The sequence below is a fragment of the Parasteatoda tepidariorum genome, chromosome 8, assembly GCF_043381705.1.
Source record: "Parasteatoda tepidariorum isolate YZ-2023 chromosome 8, CAS_Ptep_4.0, whole genome shotgun sequence".
Taxonomy (NCBI): domain Eukaryota; kingdom Metazoa; phylum Arthropoda; class Arachnida; order Araneae; family Theridiidae; genus Parasteatoda; species Parasteatoda tepidariorum.
This window is the reverse complement of record NC_092211.1, coordinates 49,248,183-49,264,669: the sequence shown is the minus strand read 5'-3', so window position 1 is coordinate 49,264,669 and position 16,487 is coordinate 49,248,183. Positions and strand designations below refer to the sequence as shown.

The 16,487-nt window shown below is 29.2% G+C and overlaps 1 protein-coding gene across 7 annotated transcripts in view; it reads left to right on the top strand.

The window, feature by feature from the left end:
- Positions 1-14,674, top strand: part of LOC107455132 (ATP-dependent chromatin assembly factor large subunit) — a 47,001-nt gene extending 32,327 nt beyond the window's left edge. For 2 of the 7 annotated variants that reach the window (XM_016072594.3, XM_071183982.1), the window contains 6 exons: positions 767-999; positions 6,095-6,187; positions 6,278-6,346; positions 8,472-8,534; positions 10,262-10,407; positions 13,889-14,674. In XM_016072594.3, coding sequence (XP_015928080.1) covers positions 767-999; positions 6,095-6,187; positions 6,278-6,346; positions 8,472-8,534; positions 10,262-10,407; positions 13,889-14,260 — 976 coding nt within the window. In that variant the 3' untranslated portion in view covers positions 14,261-14,674. Of the gene's footprint in view, positions 1-766; positions 1,006-6,094; positions 6,188-6,277; positions 6,347-8,471; positions 8,535-10,261; positions 10,408-13,888 lie in introns of all 7 variants that reach the window. The other 5 variants (XM_016072592.3, XM_016072595.3, XM_016072596.3 and 2 more) reach the window with 3 other exon arrangements.
- Positions 14,675-16,487: the final 1,813 nt, after the last annotated feature.

Here is a 16,487-nt window from a genome sequence, read left to right as displayed (position 1 = left end):
TACTTAAACAGTAAACTACAAGGGTGTGTAGCTTTTTTAAAAAGTGCTTAAAGTGGTTTTGTTTTAATTATCATCGATTTTCGTTTTTTAAAGGTAACGTATGAAAAGGTGCTTTTTTCATTGGATGTTTTTAAAAAGTGCTTAATTTTCCTTTTTCAAAACGAGATATTTCCTTTACCATGTTGATTTTCGCTACGAATTATGCAAAGAGACACAGTTTACATTGTTCTATTCAACATTTTCACAATTCAATCCCACTCTGTTTTGATGTATAGTCAGTCTGCAGCATATGAAAATGTGATTCATTTTACATGATTTAAAATTTCATAATTTTTGACAATTGTCAAAAACAAAGCCAAAAGGTGTTTTTTTTTTTAAAAATTTTTTTAAATTTTTTATTTTTGTCATGACGGTTAAAACAAGATAAAACCTTCAATTGTCAAACTTTCCATCCCTGCCGAATTATGATATTTTTTTAAAATGCTTACAAATTTTTTTTTAGTGCTTGAAAAGCACTTAAAAGGTGCTTATTTTTTGTTTAAAAATTTGATATGCATCCTGAACTATATGGAAGACTTTTGTAACTTCGTGCATATATTTTTATAGGGATGTTATTAAATTTTCTTACAGTTAAATAAAACTCTGTTGTTCAGCGATTTGTATTAATTAAAAAAAAGTGGTATTTATTACCTGAGTCCTTTAAAATTTTATTTTCCATTGAATTACTTTTGTTTTAATTATTAACTATTTTTAACTTTGTTTTTAGTGAAGAGGAAGAAGAAAGTGAAGAAGAAGCCGATGAAAGTGTGGCTGAGAATGAGGCTATTGTGCAAGAATCCTGTGAAAAATGTGGAGATGTTGGCACACTTCTTTGCTGTGATAGGTGTCCTCTTATGTACCATCAAGAATGTGTAAATTTAAAAAGAATCCCTCGTGGAGAATGGTTGTGTCCTAAGTGCACTAAGAAAGAGGAAGCTCTTAAAAAAGCACAGAAACACCGTAAGTGTATGTTTAATTTTGTTTTTATATATTTAAAAAATTTTTTTTTCCAGATAAACATAAGCATGAAATGCTTTATAAGGCTGTAAACCTAGTTAAAACAACTTAATGTTTTATGTATCATATCTTAATGAGCAATATTATTATGAGGTTAACACTGCCTTATTATGATATTATTATATAGTTAATAAATATTGAAATGCAATATTATAAGTCTGTAATCAGGTACAGTGATACCTCGAGATACGAGTTTAATTCATTCCGTAACCTTGCTGTCAATTTGCTCATATCTAAAAGCAATTTTCCCTATTGAAATTAATTGAAATGTCATTAATCTGTTCCAGCCCCAAAAATGCTACTCCCAATTGTTTTTGTTACGTGTTTTTGAATAAGAATAATGTATTTATAAATGACAAAAATTGTATAAAAACATAATAAAAGAGAATGTAAAGCAAAAAAAAAAAAAAAAAAAGTTTTATAAAGTGTGCATACATATTTGTATTTTGTCACTTAAATGCAACTTACAAAACTTAAATGCTACTGTATGCTTAATTTTAGTCACTGCTTTTCTCTTCACTGGTCTTTGCCTTTTTAGCTGGATTAAAAAAAACTGTCCAAGGAGGTTTGTTTTTTCCTCCTTTTCAGAATGCTGCCGAAATGAATTAGGCAAGTGTCATTAAATAGCTCCGATGTGCAACCAGTTGCAACTTTTTCGGGGTGTTTCTTTTCCACGAACTGTGAAATTCTCTCCCATATTCCCAAGAACTCTTTTATCTCACTTGTAGAGATAACCTCCTCCACCTCTGGCTCTTCCTCGAAACCAATTTCTTGCAGAACCCCCGAATGCTGCTGCGATTGTAACTCTTGTGATTCCTCAGACGTTAGTTCCTGAGAGTGCTCCTCGGCGAGCTTGTTCACGTCTCTCTCACCCATCACCAGGTCCACGAATTTTCACAGAAGCATAATCTCCTCCACTGGCACTCCCGTGGGTTCGAATCCTTCGAAGCTACAGTCTCAGCTATCCTACAGACTCACTCAGGCCACAGCTTCTTCCATGCAGAGGTTAAGGTCCTCGTTGTAACACTCAGCCAGGCCTGATCAATAATTCTGAGGCATATTACAATGTTAATGTGATCCTTTCAGTACTCTCGAAGGGTGAGGTTTGTGTTCTCTGTCACCTCAAAGCAGCGCCGTAACAGGTGCTTAGTATACAGCTTTTTAAAATTTGAAATCACCTGCTGATCCATGGGCTGCAGGATAGGAATGGTGTTAGGTGGTAGATAGAGAACCTTTATAAACTTGAACTTTATGAGGCTGTCATCTTCAAGGTGCGGTGGGTGAGCAGGACGAGAAGGACTTTCATGGCCGTTCCTCGTATCTCAAAACAAAAATTCGCTCGTTCGACAGCTCTTATCTCAAATATGTATGTTGGGGCACTTGATCTCGAGGTACCACTGCTCAAACTTAACGTTTGCGCATTGCACAATCGTAAAATCTACTCTCTTGGAAATTCAGCTTTTTTGCCTTTTGGCCAATCTCATCCCTGTATAAGGGGTGAGTTTTTTCAATTTATTGGAAGAGAATTCTGCCTTTTCAAAGGAAGTTTATCTTCCCCATTTCCATTTGTAAACTTTGTAACACTATATGTAACACGCTTTGTAACACGCATCGCGATTTATACTTACATGATTTAAGATCGTGCATTGTGTTATGTGTTTTTATGATTTTATCTCAAAAGTTGCATTTCATGTACAGGGATTCGAAAGCCGGTCGTAGTGTTATGTGTTTTCCTGATTTTGTTTGAAATGTTGCATGTTGTATACACAAGATTAAAAATTCACGACTATGATTCGTGTTAGAGTTAGAAATTATACATCAGATAGGTTTTAAAAACAGAGAAATTCGTATTCACACGGTTTAAAAATTTCGCTTTGAGATTTTAAAATTAAGTATCAATTTGTATCCATGTAACTTAAAATTTACATTGAGATTCATGTGTGCAAAATTTAAATGAATAAATAAAATCTTGCATCAAAACTTTTATTAAAATGTTGATAACATTCTGTGGATAAATGCCTCTTACTTTTTTTTTTCCTTGCTCAAATTTCAAGTATTTTTTTCACTTATTCAAAAAGTGTTTTGACTTTTAAAATTTTTGGATTTCTAAATTCAGCTTTTTTTTTTAGATTTATTACGATCTCATTCCTGATACTCATTACGTATGAATCTAAATAGAGTTTTATAAAATTTTAAAATATTTTTAATGGAGTCTGATTTTCAAACTAATTTCACCAAAATGAGGTGACAATGAAAGGGTTGAAACAAATGAAAAGATTTACTCAATTGCTTGCAGAAAGTTTTTTTTTATTTTATGTTAGCAGAAAGTTTTTTCATTTTTATCTAAATCTGGCTGTAACTGTATACCTAATTTAAACAACTTAATATTCAGGGATGTGATTCTTCCGCGGATCCGCTGATTTCCGCTTTTTTCAGATTTTTCCATATCTTCCGCTCTTTTTTCATAAATTTCCGTGCGGAAGAAATTTTTATGCAGTAAATGATATTTTGTTGGAAATTTTTTTTTTCTGCGGAGCGAAAGTATTGAAGCCCCCAATAAACCTTTCTTCACATGTCAATCTGCTGGCTGGGGTAAAAGTGGTTGACCTTGGTAAAACAATGCCGTCTCCTCCACTACTCTCTTATCTTTTCAGGGATGAAAGACTTTTTAAAATTTCCGACCATGTTTTTAAAACTTTTGAGGAGTCGAACGAACGATATAGTCGGACTTGCGACGAACTCCCCCCTCCCTGCAGTAGCCTCCTGAGAAAATGATCTTCAGAAGAAAATGGGTAGAATTTCGGCATGTACGCCGTTGCCTTGACAACCGCGATTTCCGCTGTAGATTGGAAAAAAGAAAAAAAGTCCTAAGCAGTTTCGTTTCGGCCGCTGATATTTGATTTCTTTTGATTGGCTGATTTGCCGAATTTTAAATATTAGGAACTGGGCCAGAATCTGCTAAAATTGCGATTTTTATTTAGATGATTTTTATGTAAATCATCGATTTTCGTATTTAACTGATTTAAAAGTTACTTGTTGAGATTCGTTTTGATTTAAAAATCATTACTCGCAATTCCCATTCACGCAATTTAAAAATTCAATATCGCGATTTGTATTTAAGCGTTTTTAAAACCCAATATCGCTATTTGTATTTAAATGTTTTTAAAACCCAATATCACGATTCATATTCCCGCTAGTTTAAAATCTAATGTCGCGATTCGTATTCATATATATTTTTAAATTTCAATATTGCGATTCGTTATCACGCGGTTGTAAGGTAAATTAGGTTCCCGCCCCCCCTAAATATGGGTATGCGGGAAACATTTTCATCTTGTCGTCGTGACAGTTTCCCGCACTGCCGGAGGTGGACAGGGAGTACCTGCCACACGCACTGGCCGAGAGGCCCGGCGAAGCCCCTCCGTGGCATTTATTTAAAAACAGGAAAAAAACATAGTACTATTTTGGCAACAGCCCGGAGGTTATCGGCAAAAATACAAAAGTAACAAGTTCCCCTCTAGACTTAAACGTTTTATATGTATAGTTGTGATTATTCCGACTATTAACTATGAGGTGAAATTAAACATCTAAAGTTGATGTTTACAATAAAATATATGAAAAAATCAAGAAAAAAATTTTTTTTTTTCATTTTTCAAGTTAAAGTTTAAAATTTGTCCAACGGACCCTTATAAAAATTTGAAATTTGTGGTTGTAATATCAAAAATCGATTTTCGTATTTATACGCGGTTTAAACATTACTCGTGGCGATAAGTATTCACGGACTCTAAAAATTATGCATCGTGATTCTTATTTACGTGATTTAAAAATTCAATACCGCGATTTGTATTTTTGTGCTTTTAAAATCCAATATCGTGATTCTTATTCACGTGATTTTAAAATTCAATATCGTGACTCTTATTCACGCTATTTTAAAGTTGAACATCGCGATTCTTATTCACGCGATTTTAAAATCAAACATTGTGGTTCTTATTCACGCGATTTTAAAATCCAACATCGCGATTCTTATTCAAGCGATTTTAAAATCCAACATCGCGATTCTTATTCACCCTATTTTAAAATCGAACATCGCGATTCTTATTCAAGCGATTTTAAAATCCAACATCACGATTCTTATTCACCCTACTTTAAAATCGAACATCGTGATTCTTATTCACGCAATCTTGAAATCCAACATCGCTATTTTAAAATCCGGCATCGCGATTCTTATTCACACGATTTTGAAATCCAGCATCGCGATTCTTAATCTAAGGCCTCTAAAAATTGTGTGAGAAATGAACTTTCTTGTCTTATCAACACTGATGATCAAAAGTCTGCAAAACGCAGTCTACAGATCAGTCGTGTTAATAAGAGACCATCGAAAAACCAAAGAACTGATGAGAAAGTCCATAAAGGTCCATCCATTAAAGAAATGTTTTTTAAAATGATGTGATACATAAAATCATGCTAATGCATAATTAATCAAAGTTATCTAAATTATTAAAAAAAAATATTTTAATCAAGATTTTATTTAAGAGCATAATTACCATTTATATATATTTATTTGAATAGATAATGTAATCATTATCAGATTGGCTATTGAATTCATATCATTTTTTCTTTTGCACGTTTAATGTTACAGTTATAAACTTCCTCTTTTTTGTGTTTTTGTCAATCACATCCCTGAATATTTTGTTCAGGTGTAATTTAAAAAAAAAAAATATTTTACATATCTGTATCATATCTTAACAAGTATGCTTTCAAAATTTTTATTATATGCTTAAAAACAAATTCAAATTCATATATTTTATTAATTCATTCCTGAAAAGAAGTCTTTTAACCTTTTTTTTTCTTAGTATCACATTAATGGTAATTCACATTAATCATATAATAGGTAAAAGGCAGTTTAAGTGCCAGGGCTACGTGGGTCACTTTAGACTTCTCGCCATTGGTTGTGCATCCCAGCTACCTAAACTATTTTATTGTAACATTTATTAGCTATAAGTTTTTCAAAATTTAATGTTTATGTATGCATTTTTTATAGCCGCCAGTGGATCATATGGTACAAGGTCTTCCTCTCTAACTTCAGACAATAAAAAGGGAAGCAATCCATTAAAAAATAAACCCATTTCAAAAGGTACAGTATAGTTTAAGAGTGCATGAATTTCTAATGATATATATATATATATATAAATAAGTGAAGTAAAAAATTATTATTTATTATCAGGTACGAAACGAAAATATGAAGATTCCTTTGAAGAGGAATTTGAACCCCCCACTAAAAGGTCAAATAGAGGTATGTAAATTGTTTGTTATTGTGTAGTTTTATAAATAATTGAAATTTTTTGATTGTTTTTTTTTTTTCGTATATTAATGCCAAAAAAACGTTTTCTATTGGAATCTAAAATTTTCTATTAGATTCGTGTTACCAGCTTTTTCATTATTTCTGATCTTTTCCTAAAGCAAAAGTTTTAATTATGGAAGGAAATTAGCTTTCCTCAGCTACTTGCCTGTTTTTAACTTTGGGTTTAATAATTTTTGAGAAATGTTATGTTTGAAATATTTTTGAATTATATTTCATAGCTGCCAAGTGTACAGATTTTATCGGAATGGTTCCGATTTTGGGTCAAATTGTTCCAATTTTTCATCATAGTGTAATTTTTTCTTTTGCTCTATAAAGCGATCCATGTCCGATTAGCGAAATCCAATCAAGTCGCGTTATCACTTAGCTCCGCCTCTAGCTCCATTTGTATATTTGATGACGTGTGTACGGTTTGCTTCACAGACACCAAGAGGAAATTTTAGCTTCCTGACTCCTTGTCGTTTACTTGCAACCGTACCGGTGTTGAATGTTTACTCGTAACGCATCTCTTCGATTTGAGTTTAGCTTTGAATGTTTTTCCACCTGGTAATCTGAAAAAATGTCAAAAATTCTGCGAAGTCATTGTTTTCGCGACAATTATAGTGATGAATTTGATTTCATCAAAAAATCAAGAAAGGAGACATCGTACGCGTTATATATTGCTTGCAATACAGACATTAGTATAGCACATGGCGGAAAGTGTGATATCATTTCACACGGGAAAACAGCCAAATGCTACCGCATATACAAATATGAAAAAGTCGGCAAACATTTCTGATTTTGTGCCGTCCACTATTGATCTACAATCAATTAGAAGCGAACTATTGTCACGGGTGATGTTAGGAATTTTAACATTTCGTCACAGTAATGCAGCCTGTGAAAGACTTTTTGACTGAGTTTAGGGGTAGCATGAATGCGTCTACTTTGCAGGCAATTTTGTTTGCCAAGTCCCAAATGATTCAGCCTTGTTATAGACAAGTGTTTGATGAAAAGTTTTTAAAATCAGCCAAATCTGCCACAACTGTAGCACTTAACAAGAATAATTGATTATTTTTTTACATGTGTTTATTGTCACATATGTTAGAATAATAATAAAATATTTTGTTTTTAAATATGTTTTAAATTACTAAAATTAGCTATCATTTCTGTTTAATTAGAATAATAATCAGAAATCTTGTCAGTTGATATGTATTATAATCAATAATAATTGTTACATTAAATCTTATACAGTTACAATTATACAAACATTTAGTGTCAAGAAGTAAACTTTAATGTCGCGACCACGTGACGTGTTCCTATTTTTTCCCCTGGCAGGTATGATATTTGAATGTGAAATTTTTGTATAAATTAAGATTTTGATATTTGTCATTTCACTTTCGATACAGCTGAAATAAATTTATTACCAATGTTATTTTTTTTAACATGGACTTATTATGAAAACATATATTATTTATTTTAGAAATGTACCTTCTTTAACTAAAACACAACAATTTTTTTTCTTGATTAACATAATTTTTAGACAGTTAAGATTAATTACTTAACAAAAGCTTGTATATCTTAAAGCAGTGGTCCCCAGCCCCTTTGCCACAGACCTGTTCTGGGCTGTATATCAAATGGTACCATGCCACATACGGAACATTAAATTCTTTCCATTTTATTTACCGTGGTGTATTTTTCTCGGGGGTTTGTATGACTTTCTATAGACGAGATTTTAACCTGGAGCTGAGATACGTCATCTAAAGTTGCATCAATACCGAGTTTTCATTTTCTTTTAAAACAGTTTGGATATTTTTAATTCTGTAGAGTTTATGTAGTATTTCAATGCGGAGCTGATGAAATTATTTGATATTTTTAATGCATAGCTGCATTATCATCCAAAGAGAAAAAAAATCAACTGTCCTTTTCTGCATTTATTTCTTAATCCGCTGTAGGTTTGATTGATAAATGACAATCATAAAATTAATTTTGACTTTGCTGCTATAGCTAAGTTTTTATATATACTTTTAATGCGAAAATGATTGCAATTCTATATTGAAAGTTAACATTTTAATTTTTCCAGAGCGAAGGTCTCGTACTGAAAATGCTGACGAAAATGAAAATCCCTTTAGAAAAGTTTATAGAGGTGAGTTGAGATTAAATAATCTTATACTTAAACTAGCTATTGGTATGTTTTTCATAGTATATTGCTTTTAACTTTTTCAGAAGTGAAAATTCAAATAATAAATATTTATGACTAAAGTGGCCTATAAATTTAACTTATGTTGTATCATTTTGTTAGGTGGTAAATTTGGATAACTTTTAATGCTAATTAACTACCAAAATAATGTAATATATCAAATTACAAATTAAAAAATTTAATCTATCAGTGAAGATATGAAAAAATAGTGAATTATTTTATCATTACATTTAAAAGTTATCCTTAATTGTTTTTGTGAACATATAATTTTTTTTTTCGCAGTATGGAAGAATTTTATAACTCATAAATTTAATTTTTTTTTTTTTTTGTGTTTAATATTATTATTAATAGAAATGAGACTTATATTTACTTAAATCAAATTTAGATTTAAATCGTGAAGTTTTTCAAAGTGATTTTTGGTTTAAATTAATTTATATTTGCATATTTGTTAACAACTAAAGCTGATGATTCATTTAAAATTTGATTATGCTTGTAAAAAACAAGTATTTCTGCATTAGTTTCTTTACTGTATGAAGAAACTGTTCAAGAAACTTTCAAGTTTCAATGCTATATATATTATATCAAATAACATTCCTTTAAATTTAATATTTTATATATCCTAAGTTTTATGGCAAGTGTTATCATTTTAAATTAACGGTATGTAAATGAATCTGTAAAATTTTCCTGCTAATTTATTTTACAAAGATTTTGGCATCTGATAAATAAATGCACTGAGAACGTGAAAGCTTAAACTTTAAAACCTTCCTATTATATTTTAGTATAATTTCTTTCCCCTCATGTTTTTCTTTTGAAGAAAATGAAAAATCAGCTTACTGCTAACTTGATCTTATTATTTAGCTTGAATTAAATATTTTTTAATTTAATAGTTCATTTTTTAATTTAATAATTCATTTTTGACTGAAAGTTTTATTTTAAACTTTATTTTAATAATCATAAGTGTTAAGAGAAGTTATCATATTTCTTATGAAAAGTTTTTTTTACTAACTGCTATACTACTATTTTAGTTCAGAAACAAGCCTCTGATTTGACAGTGCAAAGCATTATTTTTACGTGATTAAAAGTAGTTTTGATGAAATGTTCCTACAACTTTCTAATGCATACTATTAAATGTTCTACATTTAATTATTTTACTTTTTAAAATTTTGCTTTTGTATTTGGTAATGTTTTGTACATGAAATAATGAGATGTGTGTATTGTTCATAATTTGATGAGAAAATGTGTTAGTAATTTCCTGCTTTTCATCTATCCCATCCTTATGTGCTTAGTATAGATTAGTCTCAATGTTTCTTTAGAATGCTTTTATTTGCCTGGGGAATTTTTTTGATTTTGCATGTTTGAAGGTTGCTTGTGTGTGGTTATGAAACATCAATAATTATAATTTTTTTAATAAATAGATAAAACTAATTTTCATGTGGCTATTTTATTTTCCCCCTCTGACGTTTTTTTTTTTTTCCTTCTAAAATCATGGAGAACTAATATTTCTTTAATGGAGATCATTAGCTTCTGCTCGTCTTTTGTTCACATGAATTGCAAGCCTGTTCAAATTCATCTCTATCATCTTGCCAATCTGTTGCCCATCAATCATCATCATCCTTTTTTAATGTTTGTACTTCAACATATCTAACAGTATAACTTATGTTACATTGGCACAGATTCGGCTCTAAATGCAGCTCGGCGGAGATCTAAAACTGGAAATGGAGACGGCATGCTGGATTACAAAGCATGTATTGATTTGCTGGCAGAATTGATGCGCCATCCTTCAAGTTGGCCATTCATGGTCCCTGTTAGCAAGAAAGATGTAAGTTTAACTCACATTAAGTCCGATAAATTATTTCAATAGCTTTTCATGGTAAAGTAAATAGCAGTGTTTTGGATCTTTTTATGGAGCTCATGTTTCTCTGTTTGGATTAAATTATTTTTATGCAGACTTTATAAAGATGTGAAAGTGGAAAAAAATGAATTAGTTCTGTTTGAGTGTAAAGTTCTGATTTGTAAAGAAAAAGTATATTTTTAAACGCAATTTATTATAATGCACTTTAACATTCCCTTTCTTTTTATTATTGCATATAAGAAGCTTAAATGCAAAACTCTTATACTGTATAGTTCATGTACTTGCACAAAGGACTTCATAGATCTTCTGTTCTCGAGTGTAACATGTTTAATTCAGTTTTACTTGGTTGGTTTCACAAATTTGTTTTGAAGGAACTAAATGAGAAAAAAAGGCAGTAAGGTTTTCTTCACAAAAGATAACTGATGTTACTTTTTCATCCCGTACACCAATCAAAGTAGCTGCAGGATTGACAGTGAAAATAAATTTAAAATAAATAAAAATTTGAACAAGCCTAATTGTATTGAGCCTCTCATTTTATTAATGAGTTTTGCATTTGCTTAGATATCTTGTCATTGTTTATTAATAAATTGTTTGTAGGAAATTAAGATTGTTATAGTTTATAAAGTTTACTTTACCATTGGGGTTATTTTGCTTACAGGTGTATGAATACTAAAATTTTTGTATTGGTTACAGATATGCTATTGCTGCAGCATATCAGTTATAAGAAATCTTTTTATGATAGTGTTGTATGAGATACTATTTTTAAAAAAAATTAAAATGTAAGAAGAAAATGAAGAATAGTTTGTTTTAAAATGATAACTTGAGAATAATAAAAATCAGTGTTTCTTTTTGAAACTATTTTCAAAGCAATTCAGCTTTGTAGTAATATTTACATGATTTTAATTTCTCACTATTCCTAAACAATGTAATTGTCATATTTATTATTCTTAAATGGCAATATTTGTTTAACACATTGAATGCCACATTAATTTTACATGGCTTGTCCATCTAGCAAAACTGATTTTCTCAGTATGTATTGCATTACTTCAAACCATTTTAGTAAGTAATGATAGTAATATTAAAAAGTTAAAAACATTAAAAATGTACTCGAGTTATGTGTTTCTAATAATCTTGGCTTTCCCGGTGAACAAATTTGGCTCTATGAACAAACTCAGTGCCGGTCCCTGGTGACCCCCATGGCATTCAACGTGTTAATTCCTGATTTCTGCTTAATTAATCTACAGTTGCAATTAGATTAAACACATATTGCTATATCTATTTTTTATAATTTTTTGTGTGCTATCAAATTGCATTATATTTGAAACAATTTAGCCTTCACCTTGACTAAAGAGTACGTTTTTCTAAACCTAAATCAAATTTCACAAATAACATTATATATTTTTCATCTAATTTTCTATAATTTGTATCAATTGGTTATTAACTCCTTGAATATTAAATAAAATTAATATATTTCCTAAATTTAATAATTCGGAGCTTATTGTAAATTGCTTCTGTATCAAATTATGGGAAATTTCCACTCTTCATTGGCAGCCAAATATTTAAGACTGGTGTGTAAATTTTGTCTTATAAAATGTTGCATTCCTAAAGTTTTCAGCTTTCAGTTGAAAAATTTTAAAAGGGAGCAATATTTTCAGACTTTGAGAGGGAGATTAATTAAATGTGTTAATATGTGAGTCACAGGAAGGCTGCTACCTATATCAACACATGTGTCAACTTCTCTGCATGTCTTTGGCACATTGCGTTGGTCTAAAACTCTCGTATTTAGGATATATTATAATTTATTGAAAATAATTAAAGTCGAAATATTAAAAAGCTTAGATAGCAATATTTTTTAATCTAGACTGCAATTATAAGATGTTTAAAAAGTGTGTTTAACTATTTTACTTCTTTTTGAAAAATTATTTCTTTTTGAGTTAGTAGAAACCTATTTCTTCAGGGGCTTTTTTCCCCCCAAGGTTTTTTCCACTGTGGAAGAAACTTGCCAACCCTGGTATAAATATTTAAAATTAGCTGAACAATCAGACCCTGACTTTAATGCCTGTTTAGTAGTAAGCTATTCTTTTTTTTTACTATAAGTTTTGAAATGTTAATTTTTTTATTAACATATGTGATAAAATATTCTTTAAAAAAATGTCTCATCTTTCTTAACTATTTGCTCAATGCTGTTTCTAGGATTCATTGCATTTCTGTTATGAATTGTTTTATGTGGGGTATTACTATTGTGTTAAAAAGAAGAAAAGAAAATTATGAGATGTGATAATTTTTGCATAAGTTAACATGTTTATCTTAGTACAACAATTGATGTATTAAAAAAAATTAAAGGTAAATAGTTAATAATAAAATCTATCAGAATTTAAAAATTGAAAATTTTATAAAAATTAAGGATATGAAGATTTGCGAAATAAATAAATGCACTTAAAAGTGATTTTGTTCTCGTACCTTCGCCCCCTCCCCCTGACTATTCTGTCAACCAAATATTTGTAATGTTCTAACAATTTTTAATTTAAGTTCATTTAAAATAAGTTGTCACACAAACAAATTGGGAAACTTTATTTTAGTCAAGCATGTAAAATAGGTAATTACAAGATTTAAATGCTTGTTTATTTCGTTACTTTCAAATTCTGCCAGCTATATTAAGAAAACAAAAATCTTTTTTCGAAAAAAGTCAAATAATTATTAAAAACTTACAATTTCTAATTTAAAAGTTGTAAAAATTGCATTGTTTTATAATATAAAAAAATAATTTATAGTTTTAACATATATTTTCTTTGTTTCTTTAATACTGGTGGTAGGAAGTGTTAAAAAAAATATTGAAAATATGCTATTGATCAGTTTTTATTTTTATCTTTAAATTTATTTGGCTTAACATAATTTGACATGGAAACCCTAGGAACGTAATGAATAATTTAGTTATAAAATGGAATTACATATAATACATTTTAAACAGAGAGTATATGTTTTTTTTAGAGAATAAATATTTTTCTTGACATCTATGTAATAATCAATATTAGATTTTAAAGTTTGTAGTTACGAGGCTACTTTATTGCATAGTTTTTAAATGGTTCATTAATATATATTAATGTAGATTGGATCAGATTTGGCATCCCATAAATTAATTTCATATCGAGATACAGTGGTAGAAAGTTGAATATATTTAAAATGGTACACCTACAAATCTTTTTTTAGCATATACTTATTAGTAATTTGTTATTAAATGTTTGAAGGGAGGTAAAGGTTGCTTGTTGAAGATTTGTTGTGTGTTTATCAATACTAAACTTAACAGGATTTTTTTCTTTTAAAATAAGAGTGTTCATTGATGATTTGTACTACAAGTGCTACAAAAAGAGTTGTTTTATTTATTTTCTCTTATGAATTATTTTATATATTTTGTATTATGAATTATTTCTTATGAATTATTTTTTAACAGGCTCCAGATTACCATCTAATAATAAAAAGGCCTATGGACTTCGGAACAATACGATCAAAGCTTAACTACATGGAGTACAAAAATAATGAAGACTTTGTGCGTGATATTTATCTTGTTTTGCAAAACTGTGAGTGGTTCAATCCGAAAGGAAGTGATGAAGCCAAAGCTGCACAAATACTGTACAAAGAAGTGAAAAAACTTTTAGACGAATACGAGTTAGATAATCCTTATGCTTCTTACAAACAAATTCCCAATGTAAATGATGACGAAGAAGATGATGATGAAAATGAGGATGAAAATGAGGATGATGATGAAAATGAGGATGATGAAGAAAATGAGGATGATGAAGAAAATGAGGATGAGGAGGATTAAACTGTATTATATATCTATTTATGTAATTTAGAATGAATATATCTTGCTATTTAGACTTAATGTTGCACGTCAATTTATGTTTGTCCACATGTCCCAGCATTTTAAAATTTAGTAATATCTTTCCTTTCAATCATCATGATTTCTGCTCTTAGAGCTGTGTTGTGTGATATAAATTGTTAATTGTTTGGAAGCATGTTCGCTCCATGCAATCCCAGTAAACCTAAGTATTGATTTTAGTTTTATAAATGCTATTTATTATATCATTCACATGAATTATTCAATACTTATGTTGACCTTATCATAATTTTTTATTTTACTCATCCTTTCCTTCTGAATCTGGAGGTTGAATTAGATTCAATGGTGTATTATATTATTTATAAATTAAAATATCACAAATAAATTGTTACATAAAAAGTTGTGTTGTTTATTTTTATTGACTTACGACGCATATCTGCTTCACTGTCAAGTCTCCTGAATTTACCAATAGACTACTGGATTTTTGCCATTTTTCCTGGTCTAAAAAGTGTCATCGTTTCCGTACATTTTAGAATAATCAGTAAAATTAAGTAACTTTTCTAAAAGAAAATTTCCCATTGAATTAGAATTTTTACACTGATAAATAAGTATTAGCAATTAATTAAAATTAATTAATTTTAGATAAGTATTACCAATACAAAATGAATTGCTATTAGTACAAAGCTTTCATTTATTATTTTTTAAAATTTCAGTTTATTTTTATTTAGATAGAAATTTTGCAGACCATTTAAAGTTAGTGTAATAAAGTTCTTGTATTTTGAGAACAATGAAATTCCCTAAATGTGATATATTAAGTATATTATGGACAGTTGATATGAAATTTATATTTCATAAGATCTATTGGATTTTTTTTTATGCTGGCATTTTAGTATATGTTTAAAAAAAAAAATTTTACTTTTAAGCCTACTCTCAACTTTATATCAAGCACAAATTTCTAGCAATTTACTTTTTTTAATAATGAACTTGGTAAAGGCAATTAAATGGCTTTTTTTTTTCATTTATGGCATGAAGTTAAGTTATTGAGTATGTATGATCTATTTTCAGAAAGTGGATAGGTAACAAACTGCAAAAATGGGCAATTTTTATTTCTTAATTGATTAAAGGAATGTAAAATTTGATTTTTGTAGAATTGGTTGATTTTAGAATTGAAGAAATATTCACGTTTCTAAAAAATTATTGCGTGTTGAATGTTTACCTAATATTGATTTAATTGTGTATTGTCAAGGTGTAGTTTTGTGCATAAAATTAAAGTTTTGAAACTGTTATAGCCAGTTATAAATTTGCTAATAGATTCATTACAAATCCTTTTGTAACTGTTCCGTGTTCAAATCAATATCAAGGTAGGTTCAGTGGTTTTATATCAATAGTTCAAAATAATTCATCGGCGAAATCAAATCAAATATAACGAAACAAATATTTAATAACGAAAAAAGAATTAATACAACTTAACACTTCCGTGTCTACATGTTCACTGCTTGTTGATGCGCTCACAGCGCCCTCTCAGTAGGGAGGTTTTACCATTCTCCCCACTTAAATTTCGATGAAATTTACCTATCAAATAATTAAACAATAATTAAAAATTAATTCACAATACATCAAATTTTCTGAATAAAAACGTTTAAATCTGACTTTATCTAAAGTGTTGAATTTTAAAATTAGCAAATTAAATGAAATTAAAGTTCAAATTGAATTTTTTGAATGATGAAATTGTAGATCTTTTGTCTGAAGACACAATTTCTGAAGATGTTGAAACTTCTGAAGAAATCCAAGAAAAAATAATTTTTTGGAAGACTAAACTTTCTTTAAAAATAAAGAAAATGAATTCTATCCCAGCTGATACAGTTTCAAATACCTCTGAAACAAATGATTCAAATAATTCTGAATGCATGAACATAAATCTACCTAAATTAAATATAAATAAATATGCGGGATGGTTAGATTTTTACAATTTATTTGAAAGTTGTATTCATAATAATGTAAAATTAAGCAAAGTTGATAAATTTAATTATTTGAAATCGTATTTATGTGGAAATGCTCTTGCATGCATTAACGGATTTGCAATTTCTGATGAGAATTACGATAAAGCCCTAGATTTATTAAAGGATAGATTTGGGAACAAAAACATGTTAATCAACGCTCATTTGAGTGATTTATTAAATTTATCGCCTGTCAAAAATCCTAATGATGTTAT